The sequence below is a fragment of the Miscanthus floridulus genome, chromosome 5 (assembly GCF_019320115.1).
Source record: "Miscanthus floridulus cultivar M001 chromosome 5, ASM1932011v1, whole genome shotgun sequence".
In the NCBI taxonomy this organism is placed as follows: domain Eukaryota; kingdom Viridiplantae; phylum Streptophyta; class Magnoliopsida; order Poales; family Poaceae; genus Miscanthus; species Miscanthus floridulus.
The window spans coordinates 122,839,376-122,859,880 of record NC_089584.1 but is presented as its reverse complement, the minus strand read 5'-3'; the positions used below and the strand labels follow the sequence as shown (position 1 = coordinate 122,859,880).

At 45.8% G+C, this 20,505-nt stretch overlaps 1 protein-coding gene across 1 annotated transcript; it reads left to right on the top strand.

Annotated features, from left to right (window-relative positions):
- The first annotated feature begins 8,817 nt into the window (after positions 1-8,817).
- LOC136453371 (peroxidase 27-like) lies at positions 8,818-10,610 on the top strand. Its single transcript, XM_066453941.1, has 3 exons — positions 8,818-9,295; positions 9,452-9,637; positions 9,755-10,610. The coding sequence occupies exons 1-3, from the start codon at positions 9,047-9,049 to the stop codon at positions 10,343-10,345; spliced, it is 1,026 nt and encodes a 341-aa protein (XP_066310038.1). The 5' UTR covers positions 8,818-9,046; the 3' UTR covers positions 10,346-10,610.
- The last annotated feature ends 9,895 nt before the right edge of the window (positions 10,611-20,505 follow it).

Sequence of the window (20,505 nt, the reverse complement as noted above, 5' to 3'; positions counted from 1 at the left end):
TGGATCGGTTTTGATGCTGACGAGGGGAATCACCGAAGGAATTCCACCACCAAATACTCACGAGACGACAAGCCCAGCCCAGGGTACATTATCTATCAGTCCGTTAATTCATAGACATCTAAGTTCAAATCTTTTTCCTTTTTAAAACACAACAGAGGTAAAGAGGCCCTTCTCGCTTCCGGTCTCTCTCGAAACGTCTCTCGCTCTCCAGGCGACTGCGGAGGCGGAGACAAGCACAGGTGTTCCCGCCGGCGAGACCACCGTTCTTCCTCGCTTCTGATGGCCTTTTTGGCCTCGAATGTGAGGGGAACGAGTGGCTCTCTACCCGGCAGTGTAGATTATGCTCCGTTCGCTTGAACTTATCAGCCCTGCTTATCAGTTATGGTACAGTGTTTTTCTCTCATAATAAAACAGCATCAGTCGGCTTATCAGCCGCAGAAACCATCAGCCGAATAGGCAGTAGGTCCCTCTAGGTGTAGGGTTTGGTGTCCGGCGACGGCGTCGAGGCGGCGGCGGCGTCATCCTCAAGGAATAAGGTCCTCTCGTGCTCTTCCCCGTCTTGACGGCGCTCTACTCCGGTGCCGGCGACGAGCTCGTGGAGGTGGAGTCCGACTTCACCGATTGTACAGGAGTCTGCGTTGACTACCGTTCCGTCGTCTCGGGGAGGCGACGGTGTCGGCGGCGTGCTTCGTCAAGGGTGCGGAGATGGCTGCAGGTGATGCGGCTTGCTGGAGTATAGATCGAGCTCAAGCTTCCCTCGGCGCGAGTCGACGACGAGCTTCGATTCAAGGTCGGAGGAGCTCGGGGCGCGTCCCGGGCCGACGTTTCTTCAACGACAGAATCGACCCGGCCTCGGCATCGGGCGACTACTGCGGCTCGATACAAAGCTTCTATGCGATGGGGCTCCTCCAGATCTGGGCGGCGGTGGGTGCTCCTGACGCCGGGAATGGACGGCGGCGGCGTTCTCAGACAAGCATGATGGCCAAGGGCCTTCTTGTGATTTTTGTTTTCTCTAGGGGCTTCCGTGCATATTTGTTAGGACAGTTGTCTCTGCTTCCCGTACCTTTGTATCTGTATGTGTATATGTCTGTGTCTGTGTCTGTTTTCCTTATCTAAGTAATACAGATACGTTTTATCAAAAAAAAAACACAACAAAGGTAGGCACTCTCACGTATTTTATTTTATTATTATATTGATATCAACGAGCACATCACGTTCTATTAAAAGAATAGTAATGGTATTTATCTTGTATATAACTATCGTCATCCTCTAACCAAAATTGATAAGGGACCGTTTGGATCCCTCCATTTTAGAGGAATTAGAATCTACTTTATGGATTAGACTATTTAGCTCTAATTCACAACATTTTTCCTTTATTTGTCGGTCTTCTTGTTTTTTAACAAGGCTGGTGATGACTTGTAAGCACGTCTGTGCTTGAAAGTGGTGGAAGAGTATCAGATCTTGAAAAGTGAGATTAATGGTCCATTTGTAAACTTCTCTTTGTTTGGTGCCTTATATAATAATCTTGAGGTGTTATCATGATACTTTTTAATCTTAAATTTAAACTTTTTGCGGTGTTGATAGTATTAATGCCGCAGGGATGAAGGCATTGCAATGCATTCTTTGCTTCCTATGTATGGTTGACCTAAAGCATTTAGGATTGGGCTTTGATTTAAGTCTTTTTTTTAGCAAGAGAAAACATGTGTCATCTCCTTCAATGTTTATGGCTTGTTTGGATAACATAGTTTTTGAAACTGTGACATCACAAAGATGTGGTTTTATATATAAGACAAAGAGATATAACCATGGTTTAGAGAAAAAAAATGTAATGGGTAGAGTTCTTAAAACTCCAAAAATACTAAAGTTTTGACGGCACCATGGTTCTATAAACTAAAAGATTTATTGTATTCAAACACCCAACAGCTTTTAAAAACTAAAGTATTTTGTAAAACCATAATATTTCTTCAATGCTCTAAGAATACATTGCATCCAAATAGGGCCTTAAGTTGTAATAATGTGGACCGATTCCCTGTGTGAAGAAGGCTGAACCTGGATCTTCTATCTATTATCTAAAAAAAATAACAGCCCATGATAGTAGAAAAAATATTTGGGCAAAATCTTACTGCCAATTAGACCAACAAGGTCATAGCCTTTAGATGGAATTGGTCGACCTATGGCTTTTGAAATTTGCCTTCAGACCATGGAGCTAGGTCCAAGGCCAAGTCTGGGTTGGCCCATTCTCAAGTTCTAGTTAAACTATCAACCTATCTATGTCGTGTTTCTAAAAAAACATCTTTGTCAATAGAATTAAATAGACGATAAAATATATTGATTGTTTTTTGATTAAGCAGACGCTTGGTTTGCTTTCTTTTTTCAACGATGCGAACAAATCATTTGCCATCTTGCGCATAGTCTTATATCTTTTTTCCCCTAAATTTTTATCTCATTATTACACCTTATTTTTAGGTATGCATCTATTTTTTGTTTCATTTTATTCTATTATATCGTACATCAAAATTTCCATTAGATTGCGACTCATGTACTCTTCAATTCATATATAGAGTGTGACAATGAGTTTCTTTTCTTAATATATATTATATCTATACTAGGTAAATGTCCGTGCGTTGCAATGGAACACATAATACCACAATAACATATGTACAAGCGTGTGTTATACTGTTATCTAAAATAGATACCACAATCATAATGTTTTAATCAATATTACATAAGTCTTCACGAAAGATAGATAGTTAAAATATAACTCTAAATTTGAATGTAAAACTAAAACATCAACTTCAATTGTCGCATCACTTCATACCTACGATACGCGAAAGATAAGCTTGCACTTCTTTATGAATCAAGTGCTACGGAAAGGTAATCATAACAAATTTGTGTTTCACAATACATTTTTTAGAATCTATTCTACAATTAAGAATCTAATCTCTCAACAGTTCGACTAAGAGTATGGGTCCTTGTATTTATAAACATTATGGTCTCGATAACCGATCATGCAAAGGGAGACTATTATAGTTTTATAAACATCCTCAGAAAATTATCAACAACTAACAGGATGTTTATTAGAATGTCCACATAAAAAACAAAACACCGACAGGTCCATGAACCATGGATCGGTAGTGTGGTGTGTGAGCGGTCCACCATGGACCGAGTCCATGCGGAAGGGTATGGGTCCTTGTATTTTCAATGTATTTCCTCTTTTATTCTTCTGAAGGAAAACAGTAAGAAAGTGTGGACATGTCATCCTGATGTCATCAAGCTAACAAGCTAGGAACGCTCGTGCAAAGTAGAGCACGTAACAGAGCACGACCGGTGCTCGGCGGCCATTTCCCAGCAACGCGAGCTTGCGGTTGCGCAATGTGATTTGCGCGCGTGCGTGCGTGGAGAAGGAGCGCAGGGGTGCGGGGAAGCTCACCTACAGCTTACCAAGGGCGGAGGAGCAAGGCCGGGACTGGCTGTTCCCCGGAGCGAGCTCACGCCTGGCAATGGCGGTGCGGCGCAAGAGTTCGCGGGCGTGATGCTTGTGCTGCCCAGCTGGTAGTGGTGGGCTGGTGATTCACGCTAAGGAGCTCGGCCGCTCGCCATGATCACCGATCTATTGCAGGCTCCGTGGACTGCAAGTGGCGAGATCAGCGATCTGTTGCAACGGACATCGGAGCGGAGTCCTGATTCCACGTGCCTGGCGTGTGTCAACGGCGGTGGAGACCTGAGCCCGCGGTGGCGCAAAGCAACAGCGTCAGTGGGGAGGGCGTGGCGCCACAGAGATTTGAGCGGGGCGATTCGGCGATGGCTCCGCTGGTTGTCGTCGTCCGTGTGCTTCTGCTAGGATTAGCCGTGGTCGTCTTCGCCCACGTGCTGCTGTTAGGATTTGGGTTTGCGTGTTCTGTTTCGCATAGCTGGAAGGGAAGACAAATGGGGATATAGGGTCCTGGTGACGTACCTGGTGGGTGCTCATCGCTAGCTCGGCGTCGTGACAAGGTACGCCAGCGTCAGCGGGCAGGGCGGCGAGGCGACGGGCGCTCCAGCGGAGTCGAGGCGACGGGGACAAGACGGGGCGTCAGACGGGGCCGGTACGGGGCAGGACATGGACAGGGCGCGATTGAACGATGGCATTGATTGTCGGACTGCGTGTGCGATGGCGAAGGTGGCGCGAGGGCCAGGCACGAGGAGGTAAGGATGCGGTGCCGTGCGACTGTAGAGTGCCAGGGAGGTCGCGGTGCAGGTGACGGCGTGGTCTCGCGTGATTGGCGGCGTGGGGTGATCGCGGAATTGATCACGATTGTTACGGGAATTGATTTTTGTCTTCCTGATTTGTTGCGGCTGTTATGGGGATTGAGCTGATCACATGGAGTGAGTGCGCGTTACCTTCCTGATCTGATCGCATGGAGCGGCTTTGTTGTCGCACCTGTGGACGGAATAGTTATAAATATTTTAGTTGTATATATAAGAGATAAGAGAGATAAAACTTCTTTAAACGTGGTGAGCTTATGAACATTGTCCCCGTACCCCAAAAAGTGCCCAGTTTAATTCTGACGTTGGGGGATATGTACTTCCTAGAATAATTCTACGAGTCCAATTATGCCCTCCAAATAGCTTCAGATAACTTTATGGCTACATCCCGTGTTCTATTTTACCACGATGATTCTTTGATCTTTCCTTTCTGCATCTAATTATGACACTACTGTTACATATACATATGTTTTGCATATTTCAGTGCCATAGATACACTAAATTCAGCAAGCTCTTCTTATTAACAATATATTTCAGATTGCCTGCCTATAACTTTGTGAAAGTGTGTCGGTGCTAATCCTAAAAAAGAGTGTGCTGCTGTTAATCCTTAAAAAAGGTATGCTGATGCTACTTAAATAGAATATTACATATGGCTACTTAAATAGAATATTACATATGGTTTGCACATTTTAGTGCTATGGATACACTCAATTCAGCATGCTCTTCTTATTAACAATATATTTCAGAATGCTGAAGGTGTCCTGCTGCTAATCCTAAGAAAGGGTATGTTGCTGTTAGTCTAAAAAGAAGGTATGCTGATGATACGTAAATAGGATATGTGCTTTCTATTTCCCATATGCCTTGCCATGCCAACCATCTGAATTGTGTTTTTAAATATCTCAACTTTCTTGACCCTCAAACTCTATACGAACTCAACTATGCTACATCGTACAAGCCGCGTATCCATGCTGACCTCCTCGCTTAAATGCGATTTATCAGACTCTTATCATGTCGATCAAAACGGCAAAACACATATAGTTCAAAATTCGGTTCCACCATGCCAGTTTACCAGTGTTTATACTAAATAAAAGCAGGGGTTCCTATCCGCTACCGGGCACCATTTTATTGTAATAATAAAACGATACACGGAATTGTTATACATCAGTTTAGCCTGGACATGCTCATTATGAACATAGTTCCCTTATGTCGATGTGCACCTAAATTCTTCTGTAAATTCTGAAAACATTAGTAATGCCTAAATTTACACAGGGATCGTACCCCAAGAGATCAGCGTGTCAAAGGCCATTGCCCCCACAGGACATAACAGTAAATGTTATCGGCGTGTTCGCTAGTTGGTTTCTGGGCTGGCTGGTGCTGGTTTGTTGTGAGAGAAAAACACTGTTGGCTGGCTGAATAAGCCTGGCTGAAACCAACAAGCGAACATGGTGTATTTCTTTGCTCTATTATATTTTCAAACACCTGATGAAGCATTTAATTTTTTAATTCATCTACATGTACATACAAGTTAGCCCAACAAAATAATGACAGGACTAATCCTTTTAATTTATATTGACCAGCTCATTCACTAAACTTCACCCTGTACAGAAAACATTGACATAGTGTACTGTATTCAAATTGTTATATCAGCATTCAGATAAATTCCCCTGGGATTAATGCCTTCTTTGTGGCAAACAAGCTCATGTGTTCCATGCATAATTATTCAATCGACATTGAACTCTCTCTCTGTTTGCCCTTTATGTTACTTCATACTTTAGTGCAATCTTCATGAATCTATTTCCATATTTGGTTGCTGGAATCATCTCATGTTATTTGAATTATGAGGCATTTCAATATAGAATGATTGTTTCCCTGCCAAAGCTAAGATAGGTACTGAATATAAGTATTTAAATAAATCTAGCGTCCTACCTGATGATGTTAGCCCCATATGCATATATACCAACAAATGTCTTAACTATCTTTTGGCAATGTGTGTGGTAATCTTTACCTTTTGCTTAAGGGCTTCCGCAATCGAGAGGTAAGAAGAGGGTAGTAAGACCCTACTACAAGCGAGATACATTGTGAAGGGAAAGCAAAAACCGGTAATAGCATCATCCAGTAGCAGCACGTGGTACATGGCAACGCACATGGTGCCCAAGAGAAATTGCTTCACTTAGGTCTTGTTTAGATCCTATCCAAAATCCAAATTTTTTCAAGATTCCCCGTCACATCAAATCTTGCGACACATGCATGGAGCATTAAATGTAGGTAAAAAGAATAACTAATTGCACAGTTTGCCTGTAATTGGCGAGACGAATCTTTTAAGCCTAAATAGTCCATAATTGGACAATTTTTGTCAAATACAAACGAAAGTGCTACAGTAGCCAAAAGCCAAAAAATTTCGCATCTAAACGGGGCCTTAGATTTTTGTGCAAGTACGAAACACTGGATTTTGTAAATTATCCAATTTCTATCCTTTTTCCCGTATATGCTTACAATGGGCATGTAGCTTCCCTTTTATAATTTTTTGTATCCTAATGGACAACTATGGTACATAAGAATGTAATGATATTCTATTCTTCCTCGTGCCCGCGCAATGTGCGGGGCACTGGCTAGTTATATAATGAAAATGGTGGGAAATTTATCTACACGTATAGAGGCACTTTGCTTTTATTGTTCTATGACTGACATGATAGTTTCAACTACCTGTATCCAAAAGAATGAAACTTTAGTTTTATCCTTCGTCAAACTATTTTACATTTCAATCAAATTTACGGATAAGAGTATCAACATCTATAACTCCACATAGGTATATTGTGTTAATATATTCCATGATAATATTTATATAAATTTGTTAAACTTTTGCACGGTTTGACTTAGGACTATGCTAAAGTTGTATTTTTTTTTTCAAGAAAGGTTAGTACGTTTGAAGAGCTAACATGAATGCTTCTTTTACCGGCCGATTAATAAGGTAACAAATGACGAGTATCAGCATGCAAAAGAAGCATGATGCCCCTCCTCCTTGTTGTTTATACCATGAGCAGGTGCGCAAATGACAAAAAGAAAGAGGCATCGTACTAACTTTTGGAGTTGCTCTTACCTCCCTGCCCACCGGTGCTGCTCCTTTTTTTTTATTGATTGAGCCGTTGAGGGACGGTGCAGCCATCATGGATCCGGGTTCCACCCATCATCAGGCTATCTCCAACAACAACACCCAAAATACAAGACATATTCGTTCTTGGTTCAATACATATTCGGCATCTTCTCCAACAACAAGACCCAACAAAGAATCATTTCTACAAATGGGTTTCCAGAAGAGAGGATGCCCATATTTGGGTTGTGCCTCTCAGGCAACACAAAATAGGTCTCCCGTATAGGTACTCTATTGGCGGCTGATTTTATGTCTCTTACTATCCATTTTAGGTTTAGGTGTCCATATGGGTTCCTTGTTGAAGACAGTTAAGAAGGCATACTTTTAGCTATTCCAGGATGGGCGTTTCTAAAGAAAGAAAGAAAGAAAGAGCTATTTCAGGATGGGCAATGATCCGGCGACTAGCCCCGTTCGCTGGTCTAAAACTTGGCTGAAAACACTGTTTTTGCTGAATTATTGTGAGAAAAAAATATTGTTGCGACTGAAAAAGCAAACCAAATGAGTTGGATATGGGGTAAACCGAACAGGGCCATTAGGTAGCAGGGTGGTTGGAACATGACAAGGAATATACGGTTTCCAATAGTAACAGTGAACATGTGTACAGCTGATCCGGTCGACGACATTGTTTAGTTTAACCGGTTTTGGGGGGGGGGGGGGGGGGGGGGGGGGGGGGTCTACTGTCTGCACTCGGCACACATGATCAGTTTTACAATTCTATATCCTGCGAAACGATAAAACTTGAATAAGTTATATGCGTAAGCGTAAGCCCAGAGATCATCCAGCAGGTGGACTAGTTCACCAAGAAACGACATCGGCGGCCTCTGCTTTGCTGATGCTGGGGAGCGCTCGTGCGCCAACCATTTCTTCTTGGTCAGCACTCAGCGAAGCCAACAGGGACGAGCTCAATTTTGCGCTGCCTCCTCTCCGGTTTTTTTTTTCTTAACAAGCTTCCAAGCCATGGTGCTTATTATAATCAGGTACGTTCCAGCGACCCGGCTCCATTAAAGACAATTCCTAGCTAGCCTCCTGATCAATAGCCCATCCAGGTCCCCATGTACGTATGTAGACAAGGCTCTGGTACTGGTAGTCCCAAATCGGCTGAAAGAATCCGTTGACGATCGCAAAAAGCTAGCCACGACGGCCAGGGCCCCTCAGTCCACCTGCTGGTCCCGTGTGAAATGGCTGTCGCGCTTCTCCTTTAATTTCCGCGTAGCCTCCGACGCCATCGCTCTGCTTCGATCGATATTCGTATTCGTATTCGTATTCGTATTCCTAGTATAGCTAGCTAGCCGGCCTTTGATGTCTGCCTCAGTTTTTAACCAACTGGCGTATTCTGAGATCCCCGAAAGCGAGGGCCCACCAACCTACCACTGCCTCGCTTTCAGCGAAGACTTTCTCATCAGTTCTTTATACTCGCGCCGGGGGGGTTTATTTGCGGGAGCTGGCGGATTCTCGCGATTTTATACTCCACTTGTATGCAGTTGGGCGTCCAATTCTCCGCCTTCTCCATCGAGTTCCATCCAGACTCTCGGCATGGTTGTTTCAACGATTTCTTGAGCTGCTTTCGTGAGTGCTAAGCAACGACGCCGGGTCGCCGGCGACGACCTGATTATACAGTTCGATCCGCCGGTGGTTCGGCGGCTTCAGTTGCCGATGGCATTGAGGCTGCTGCTGCTGCTGGTGGTCGTGGCGGCCGTCTCGAGCTGCCGGCCGGGCCGCGCGGACCCCGCGATGAGCGTGCTGCCGGGCCTCCCCGTCGCCGGCCTCGCGGTGGGGTTCTACAACGAGTCGTGCCCGCAGGTCGAGGACCTGGTGCTCGCCGAGACGCGGAGCCTCGTCGAGAAGGACAAGACCATCGGGCCGGCGCTGCTGCGGTTCATGTTCCACGACTGCCTCGTCCGGGTGCGTTGCTAGCCGCTCCTCTCTAGCGTCCCTCCGTGTTCCTCGTCGCCTGCCTGCCTGCCCCCTGCACCGGTGATCGATCTCGCTCGGTGCGTCGCCGGCCGTATCCCGGGTGGTTGATGCGGATTTCCTGGATGGTTTTTGCGCCGCGTGCAGGGCTGCGACGCGTCGATCATGCTCATCTCGCGGAACGAGACCGGGGAGAGGGACGCCATCCCGAGCTACGGCCTCCGCGGCTACGAGGAGATCGAGCAGATCAAGGCCAAGGTGGAGGACGCGTGCCCGCTGACCGTGTCGTGCGCGGACATCATCGTCATGGCGGCCCGGGACGCCGTGTACCTGGTAAATAAGCAGCCTCCCTTAATTTGTCGGCGTCGTCGGTGAAATGCATTCGTGAGTGAGATCAGTTCGATCGCCCGTTGGCGGCACATTGAAGCGGCTTCGTTCTCCTTGTTCCAGAGCAACGGGCCGCGGTATGCTGTAGAGGCCGGCCGCCGCGACGGCAAGGTGTCCGCGGAGTACGACGCCAACAACGACCTCCCGCCCCCATCCTCCACAATCGTCGACCTCAAGACCTACTTCAGTTTCAAGGGCTTGGGGTGGAAGGACCTCGTCGTCCTATCAGGAAGCCACACGATCGGGAGGGCGCAGTGCTCCACGTTCGCGTCGGACCGGCTGTACAACTACAGCGGGCACGTGGGGCAGGACCCGTCGCTGAACAAGGCGTACGCGGCGCAGCTGCGGGAGGTGTGCGAGCCGGGCGTCGCCAACGACGACACCATGGTGGAGATGGACCCGGGCAGCCCCTACACCTTCGACCTGAGCTACTACCGCGACGTGCGCAGCAACAGGGGCCTCTTCAGCTCGGACCAGGCCCTCCTCGACGACCCGTGGACCAGGGCGTACGTGGAGCGGATGGCCGCCGCGTCGGCGTCGCCCGACGAGTTCTTCGACGACTACGCGGCCGCCATGACCAACATGGGCCGGATCGAGGTGCTCACGGGCGACAACGGGGAGATCAGGAAGGTCTGCGCCGCGCATGTTGACTAGAAGCGAAGCGCAAGTGTGGTGGATGGATCGTCAGTCGTCACGACAATGTGGGAGCCAACCAGGATGCGGCTGTGGTATTCTCCTTCTGTTTGGGGTTGGGGGGTAAGTTAAAGAATTGACGTCGGCAAGGCGGATTGCATTATTTTTCGCCGCGGGCGCCGAATATGAAATTGACTCGTTGCAAAAAAGAAAAAAGATAAACAAAATTAAATAGATTGTAAAGTAAAAGCTCATTTGATTTGTTCTTCATTCACCTTGCGCCTCCATTGTTTGCTGAGGTGTGAACAGACAGACGTTTTGGTTGCTCATTCACACGAGAACCTGGTAACGGCAGCTGATGTTCCTCTTTATTTTATTCGATCGACCCGATCCAACAATTTGGCGGCATCTCATGTTCCGGAGCTTCGTGAAGTCGACACCGCGGCGCTTGCCAAAGGGCCCAGCGGCCTGTTGACGCAGCAAGTAAACTGGCGTGTGGTGAGCCCAGGCCCAATAACCTGTCCCAGGGACGAGCGGCGGGTAGGCCACGCAAGGGCCGCAGGGTCATGTGGCTAACGGCCCAACGCTACTGCAAGTCACCCTGGGCGATTTTTCACTGGAAATCGAACACCGAACCTAACCGAAACCGAACCGAATAGTCGGTAGTTCGGTTTTTCGGTTCGGTTTCAGTTTTCAGTTCTGTGAAGTTCGGTGTTCGGCTTCGGCTTCGGTTTCTATTCCATACCGAACCGAAGTACCGAGAAACCGCTGTTGAGCGCTGAGTTGCTGTCTCGCTGAGCTCTAAGCGACTGAGCGCAGCCCACCAGGCACCGGCCCATTGCCCACCAGCCCACCACCGCTACTCCGCGTGACCGTGTCTCCGCTAGTCCACCACGGGTCCATAGCACCCCGCACGGCCGCACCCGCACCACTTCACTTCCCCAGTTCCCCGCATCGAATCGAGTCGCACGTAGAGCCTCGCACTCTCGCTCCTAACCCTAACCCTTCGAAGGCGCGGCAGGCGGTTGGCGGCGCCCCCAACATGCCAGGGCGCCAGGCGGCCGGCGGCGGCGGCGCCACCGTCGACCGTCGTCAAGCTCCTCAACCACGGCCGCAAGAACAGAGCAGTCCTCCAATGTAAGTCTTTAGTTCTTCTTGGTCTTGCTTAATGCCTAATAGATCCAGATGCCTGTTGGTTGCTTTGTGACAATGCGAGTTGATTAGTTAGTTAGTTTGTACCCTGACTAAGTACCTAGATGGCTGGTTTTTGTTTTGATGTCTTGTAGATGGGGGACACTGAAGAAACAGTGGCGCATCTGAATGTTCAAGTGAATGAGAATGAAGTTGTAAATGGGGAGAATGACAAGCAGGATGAGCAGCAGTAGTCCAAGGATGGAGAGGAAGTGGGAGATGAGGAAAGGAAGAAAAGGAAGCCCATGGCTCCAAGATCAGATGTTTGGGAACACTTCAGCAAGATCAAACTTGATAATGGGGAGGAGAGAGCCAAGTGCAAGTACTATGGCAAGCAACTCCGCTGTGACACAAAGTTAAATGGTACGTCCTCCATGAAGGCTCATTTGAAAATCTGCAAGAAGAATCCTCACAAACCTGTAGTAGATAATCAAGGTACTTTACAACTACAACCTAGCCCTTGCAATAGTAGTGTTGGTACTCTATCTACTTTGAAATTTGATCCTGAGGAGTTAAGGAGGAGTTTTGCTGAGATGATAATAGAAGATGAGCAACCTTTTGTGTTATCTGAACGTTCTGGCCTTAGAAAGTGTCGACGAAATATGGTCGGCGGTCCATCTAGGGGTATGCCCATGATGATAGATTGTCGGTAGACGGTGCGTGTAATCAGGAACCAGATGGTTACAGAGGCACAAGACATAAGATTTATACAGGTTCGGCCGCCGTGTTGGCGTAATACCTACGTCATGTGTCTCATTATTCTGTATTGATTGAGATCTAGATGGATCATCCTCCCTGAGGGGGACCCCTGCCTCTCCTTATATAGTCTGGAGGAGAAGGGTTACAAGTAAAATATCATATTTGGTACTATTACAATATCTAGTACAACTTGTAATCTTGCTGTGCACGCCTCGATCTTATGGGCCGGGCCACCTCGGATGGTGCGGCCCATGTACCATCTTGTGGTACCCCAGGGTATATCCCCCACACCTAGTCCCCGAGCGCCATGTATTCTGATGCGACACACCATTTTAACCTTCTCCGAACAGTGAGGCTTGAGTTCTTGACATCTCCGACCACCGTTGTCGCCGGAGAAGTAGGTTGTCCGAAGAATGTATGGTGTTCTTAAGAAGAAAGAAAAAAGATTTCCGTCCTGGGAAGTGTGCCCGAAAAAAGATTTCTGTCCTGGGAAGTGTGCCCACTTGGGTTTCTAGGAAGAAACATAAGGGTGTCTTGAAGCGTAGCGTCTTTGATCATCAGAGGCGTAGGGGTCGAAAAACAAACACATTCACCGCAAGGTGAAGTGTGCCCACTTAGTCTCTGAGCCTAGTAGTAGGTGATGTAGGCACGTGGTGCCAGGGTCTAAAAAGAATTCCCAGTTAAGTTAAGAATCCAATCGTCGTACAGGCGATACGAGATGCACCGACAGGTGCATCGTATCGATGTAGTCCCCGAGCTTGCTGGAAGGTGAGGTATGAGCCTTGTAGCAAGGTCTAAGTGAGAAAAAAATATCTCAACTGTATGCGAGTCGCCAGTCGTATGTAGTCGAGACGTAAAGTCCCCGAGCCGTGGTTGGAGAGTGGTCGAGGCAGTCCCCGAGCATAGGTCGAGGAGCGAGCGATGAAGTCCCCGAGCTATGGTCAGAGAGTGATCGAGGCAGTCCCCGTGCATAGGTCGAGAAGCGAGCGATGAAGTCCCCGAGCATAGCTCGAAATTCCTATAGAATGGTAGTACATGATGTATAAAATAATAAATTATGGAGAAAACATCAGCGGTGAAGAAATAGCGTATGATGCTCAACAGTCATTTGCAAATGAGCATGATGTGATAAAGCAGTTGGTGCTTTGTAAACATCAGTGTTAATGTGAAGTTTGTGTTTATATTTAATATAAACCGTCCAACCAGTTAGTATGTAGCTGAGCCTCCAGCCCTAGCTAGCTTTACTGTAGCGTGGAGCACGGAGCCCATGTGCGTGTAGAAAGGCGTCGCTAAGGAGCCGCTGTCGATGACCTGTAACGCAGAGGGCGGACGCTCATACACGTGTAGAGAGAGTCGGTAGACAGGGCCATTACTGGAGACATCGAGCGTCAACGTGACTAGTCGGGGATTTGCGTTAAGTATGGTTGTATGTTATCTCTAAGATGGTATACATGGACAAACATTATTTGAAGAATAATCAAGACGAGGACGTTTGTGGAGAAACATCGTAATGAAAAATTATATTAAATATAAATATTAGAAGTGTACTTATCTTTGGATAGAAATTTGGTCGATGGCGATAAAGTTGTCCGGTCCTCGTGCTTTTCGGCCTGTTGTGACGGTGGTCGCGGTTGTCGTAGCGCCGTTCTTCACGACGATCATCATTGTGATGTGGTTTGGTGGTCAACGTGGTCAGAGTTAGGTGGAGCCACTCAGGACGTGGTTGGCATGGTCTATGGTCGACGTGGTCGGAGCTCGGTGTAGCCATTTGGGACGTGGTCAAAGCGTGCTTGATGCCATATGTGCGTGTGCACATGCAAGTGCTGCAGCGATTTGTAGTTGGCCTACACGCACATGTACACATACTTCTTCCTTATTTGCTTGCATGCATGCAGATTTGCTTCCATGGAGATCTCTATTGTGTTTGATTCGAATTGGAGTAGAACTCCCGTGCGGATGCGGCTCGGAGTGCAAACGCCACGTAGTTGCGTCGCTGAGTCCTCGACAGGTCGGTGAAGTCAGAGAAGACGCCGATGACAAGGTTGCATGTATGCGGCTGTAGGCCGTACGTCTTGATTGGATCTCAGCGACTGGATGATGATCTAGCTTGTCGAAACTGTTCGTGAGAACGTCGAGCGTAGATGAATGTATACACAGAAGTATCTGCGGCTTGCATGATGATCTAGCTTGCTTGTTTGTCATTGGCTTGCATGACTCCGCGGCCTCGTTGCTAGCCTCCAGGTGAACTCGTCTTCTAGTTCTTGTCTGCCGCATAGTCCACCGTCGGGACAGAATCGTGTTGCGGTGTCGCTTGATGTGCGTGATGATTCTTCCATCGTCGATAAGGAAAACCGCCCATATGGCAAGGGTACCGTATCTGATTCCTACCCATAGTAGACAGGGAGACACGTAGATGTAGCCGGAACTATAATATATAAAAATATGTATTTTGCTAAATAGTAAATCTTGACTTGACTTAGCTTATTTAACCAGAGTGGTCATCTGATCTTGGAGACATAGGCGATCATCAAAGGAATTTTTCTTGTATGCACATGCATCCGTGATGTATACATGCATATACATGATACGTTGATTGCTTTCTTTTTGCTGGTCACGACTTGCTTTATTCCAGGTTGTATGATCCTATAGATCGGATCTAGGCCTCACAGTAAGGTGCCAAATGCCCTTGTTACGATGATGCCCCGCCGCTTCTGCTCTGCACGTCACATGCTGTCGATCCATGAGGCTGTCACTAAACTCTGTGAATCGTCGGTGGTGGCTTGCTACGACACACGGATGCGTGGGAGCGTTGGAATCACGGCTCGTCTCTGAAGCACGCCGCCGCGGGAGTCGAATTACCGTGACGTCTTTGATGAAGAAAATTCCCATCTGATTCGCCATAGATCAGCACGCACAACCTCTACCTGGCACGCCACTGTCGATGAAATATGGTTGGTAGTCCATCTAGGGGTATGCCATGATGGTAGATTGTCGGTAGACGGTGCGCGTAATCAGGAACCAGATGGTTACAGAGGCACAAGACACAAGATTTATACAGGTTCGGCCGCCGTGTTGACGTAATACCTACGTCCTGTGTCTCATTATTCTGTATTGATTAAGATCTAGATGGATCGTCCTCCCTGAGGGGGACCCCTGCATCTCCTTATATAGTCTGGAGGAGGAGGGTTACAAGTAAAGTATTCTATTTGGTACTATTACAATATCTAGTACAACTTGTAATCTTGCTGTGCACGCCTCGATCTTACAGGCCGGGCCACCTCGGATGGTGCGGCCCATGTACCATCTTGTGGTACCCAGGGGTATATCCCCCGTAGAAAGTTTATGTCAAAAGCATGCCCATGTTTTGTTTTGCCATCTAGAAGAACAATCACTAGAGCCTGTGTGAAAGTGTTTGATGATGAGAGAGAGAAACTTAGGAAATTTTTGAAAGACAACTATGAAAGAGTTAGCCTGACAATAGATACATGGATGGCTAAGAATAGTCATAATTACATGTGTGTTACAGCACATTTTATTGACAATGAGTGGAATTTGCACAAAAAATTATTGGTTTTTTCTTGATTAAGGGCCATAGGGGGGAGGACATTAGAAAATCTGTAGAGAATTGCTTGGCTGACTGGGGAATTGAGAATGTTTTTACAATATCAGTAGACAATGCTAGTGCAAACAACACTGCGATTAAGTACATGTAGAGGGTCCTGAATGAATCAAAAGGCTACGTTGCTGAAGGAGAGTACCTTCATATGAGGTGTTTTGCACATATTATCAACCTGATAGTAGGTGATGGGCTGAAAGAATTTGATAGATCAATTGCTCGTGTTCGGCTGCTGTTAAGTATGTTAGTAGTGGACCATCTAGGTTGGTAAAGTTTAAGAAATGTGCCAAGTTAGCAAAGGTTCATACCAAAGCATTTTTCAACCTAGACGTCTGCACTAGGTGGAACTCAACTTACCTGATGCTACAAACTGCACAAGAGTATGAAAAGACCCATACTATAGTCTAGAGTTAGAGAGTGAGAAAGCACTAGGAGTTCTAATCAAATCAGATTGGAAAAAGGCAAGGAAAATGGCTCAATTTCTTAAATACTTCTATGAGCTGACCCTCCATGTCTCTGCCACAAGTCGCCCAACATCTCACACATACTTTCATGAGATTGCTGATGTTTTGGTTCTGCTGAGACAATGGTGTCACAGTGAAGATACATTATGTAAGGAAATGGGCCAGAAAATGTTAGTGAAGTATTACAAATATTGGAGAGAGAAGTATGGAGAAAGGCCAGGGTATAGAGAGAAGAGAGGAGAGAAAGACAAGGGGGATCAATTGCTTAACATTGTTATTTTTCTGTGTTGGTATTGATCCTCGGTTCAAACTTTCTAACTATGTCAAGATGGCAACTATGGTAATGTTTGGTGATGAAATAGGTCAAAAACTGTGGGCAACAATCAACACTTATTTTCGTGCTTTGTTTGAGGAGTACAGAGAACTGTATGCTCCATCTCCAAGTGACAAGGTGCCTGCTGAAACTCAAGAAACACTAGAATTTTGTTCTGGATTGATGAGCTCCATAATTGCACAACAGATGAGCAATAGAAGGAGTGCCAATACCACTGTGAAGTCTGAACTAGACAAGTACCTTTCAGAAGATAATGAGGAGCTTAGTAAAAGTTTTGACATTATGAAATGGTGGAAGAACAATGCTACTAGATTTTCCATAATGTCTCATATGGCTCGTGATCTTTTGGCAATTCCTATCTCAACAGTAGCCTCTGAGTCAGCCTTCAGTTCAGGTGGAAGAACACTTGATGATTTTAGGACATCACTCACACCAACAATGGTTGAGCGACTCGTTTGTACAAATGATTGGCTTCGTGGAAACAACTACATCAGTGTTGAAGAGGACACAGAAGCATTGGCCAAGCTTGAGGAAGGTAATTTTTAATGCTAAGTCTAAGTTGTTATCATTTCTATTGTTTATCTTGATAGCTTATTGCAGTAACATGACTACACTGAGTACTAACTAAAACATAATCACTTATTGTAGAAATTGGTGCCCTGGCCATTTCTAAGGATAGCACTACTGCTACTGCATCTTGATAATGGTAAGTTGGTTGGCTGGACGCCTGGATTATAGGTGATGCACACAAACCCTTTTGAGGATCATAGAAAACCTTTTGACATGTGTATGATTGACATATTGATTTATTCATGAAAATAGTGCTTTTCCACTAGGTGCAAGCCTTGCACTGCTATAGTGCTATCTGAGTATTTGTCAGAATAATTTGTTCAAACTTTGTAATGAAAATATTAAATGAGAATGAAATATATATATGGCTAGCCTAACTTTTAGCATGGCAATGTAGGCTGCAAACCAAACATTTATAAATTGAACTTCTCCTTTCCTTTGAGCTGAGCTTTGTAAGCATGCAGTGTCCTGACCTCATTCACATTGGGTGGTGTTTTTTGTTTGGTATATGACAGTGATTGATTTTGCTGCTATTATTATTTTTAAGACGTTTATTTTTATATACAAGGACCAGTTCAGAATAAACTTGAGCCTTAATGCATTGATTTCATATTTCAGTGGCTACTTGGTGTTACAACTTTCTTCTTCCTTGGTGCTTCGCTAACAATCCGGTGCAGAATGCTCCCATGGCACATTCGCGCTGCTTGCTGCAGAGGCTGGACATATCCTGGTGGCGCCATGGAGCATTGTTCTCTACTTCTCTTGCTGTTGTTGATGCCTGCTGGCTGGAAGTCTGGGACCTATTTTTTTTCCTGTTGTTTATCAAAACTGATGGAGTACTGTGGTTTATTATTAAGAATGAACTGTAAATTTGTAATATTTGATTTGAGCATTGAATTGTTAAGTTTGTAACAGTCTTGAGTCTTCAAATAATGTCTGTTGTTCTAAATCCTGTCAAGAATGAACTGTTGTCAGTTCTAAATCCTGTTGTTTTCTTGTATCGGTTTATTCGGTTTTAACCGAAAAACCGAACTAAAAAACCGAACCAAAATTGGTCGGTTTTTGGAATTTTAGTAAACTGATCGGGGGTCATTTTCTGAAAACCGAAATTTTGGAAAACCGAAAAACCAAACCGACCCCGTCGGTTAAAACCGAACGCCAGGCTGAACTGCAAGAACCCTAGCCGTTTCGAGCCCACAGGACCAGAGTCGGCCCATCCAGTTGACTCGCCTCTTTCCGAACGCGCCTAGAGGCGTGCTGGATCTGGCCCGTTTAGCAACTGGATACGTTTCTGTCTGAAAAACGGGGGGAAAAAAGTAAAAAGAATGCGATGGATCCAAAGGGCACATGACTTTTTCTCCCGGGAGCGGAGAAAATTCTGTTTAGACCATAACCCGCTTGTTCCAGCTGGGTCTCGTGTGATTCCCATGCTAAACAAGGGCCCTTGCGTGTTCCACAAAGCATATTCCATGTTACCGTGGTATCATCGCATATGCAATCGACATATTCTACGCTCCTAGCTGCGGGGTGTGGGGGATAGGCCGTGGGCGTACTCAAACTCAACCTACCTGCCAGCTTGCGATAACCGGGCTTTCCGGTCTGGAATTTTCTTTTATATATATAGAGAGAGAAACTTATTAGTCCATAGCTAGCTACAGAATACCATATTCTGTAGCGGCACCAAAACTTGCGAACTCGAGACCCACCGCAACACCCGAGCGAGATTGGCTTTGACTCAGCTGATCCACATCCTAATGCAACCATCATGCATTCATTTAATCCCGAGATTTTTCTTTCCTTTCACCGGCCACGAGAACACCCGAAAACACGTTTTTCAGACCGTTGGCTAGGTCGTATTTGACTTATAAATTATAATTTATCAGTCAACAGATATTATTTTTCTCTCACATTAAATCAGTCAACGAAATTTTTATCCATGGCTTATAAGGCAAACTAACTTAAACGAACAGGACTCTGTTCCTGCTGGAGACGTTTCACCACACGGGACACTGCGACGGCGTCGATCTGATCCTTCCCCGACCGGCGGTGCGCATCATCCTCATGGGATTCCGGCCACCGGCGGCGGCCCTGCTCCCCCGCGCTGCGACCGGCGGCAACCTCGCTCCCCGTGAAGGCGACGCCGGGTTCGGACGGTCCCTCCCTGTCTTCTCTCGTCATCTCCGGCGCGGCACCTTCCCCGTTGGCCTGTGCGCGTCCTCTTCGTCGACTCGGAACCGTGACCTGGCCACGATGTGATGCATCAGCCTAGTCGTTGGATGGCTCATCGGCTCGACTTGAGGCGAATCGTCTTTGTCGATGCCCCTCGTAAGTGGATGACAGCTCCGTGATAGTGTGACATCTCCTTTTTATTTGTTGATCGGAATCCTTCTCCTATTTATTTGTTGATCCGAATCCGTGAGTATTAAACTGTATTTTTTCCCTATGCCTCCGCTTGATTTATCTCTACTTTCAAATAATTTGTATGGATTTCTCTAATTATCAAACTGCATTGTTGTTCATCTAATTATAGATTCTGATTTTTCCACAATTTTTTTTTCTGGAAGATGCTATTAGCCTCATGATCTTGCTAAAAGTTTTATCTTCATTTTTCCCTAAATCCAGGTGCATAGATCCTGGCTTCCAGCTTCAGAGGTTGTGGATGGTACTGCATCAAAGATTCATCAATTCAGAAGACCTCTTGTTCGCTTATTTTATAATCCGTATTTTTTCAGCGAACAAACAATATTTTTCTCTCACAACAAATCAACCAACAGTACTTTCAGCCATGACTTATCAGCTAATATGGACCTGACTATATTAATGAAACAAGAAACAATATAGTCTGTAATTGTCAAAGCGGTTTGGTACCATTTTGTGATGTTAAGATATATGATTCGCCTAGTACAAGCTGGTGCTATACAGTATGTACCATTTGAAATATCCTAACTGTCTTATGGTAAAATGGTCTCAATACTATAGTAACTACTTATCATGAACCATTTGACTCTCATGTAATTCTCGTATCAAGAAACTCGAATTCTCGTAATTATTTCATGGTAAACCATTGGCCCTGTTCGGCTTACCCCATATTCGGCTTGTTCGGCTTCTTTTTTCAGCCGGAATAGTATTTTTCTCTCACAACAATTCAGCTGGAACGGTATTTTTCAGCCAGTTTCAGCAAGTTTCAGACCAGCGAACGGGGCCAGTCTCAGTTACAATATAGTATAGTTCTAGACTTCATTCATTCTCGTGCCAACTAGTTACATGGAACAACAAGAACCTAAACAAAGTAACTCATCATGTAATT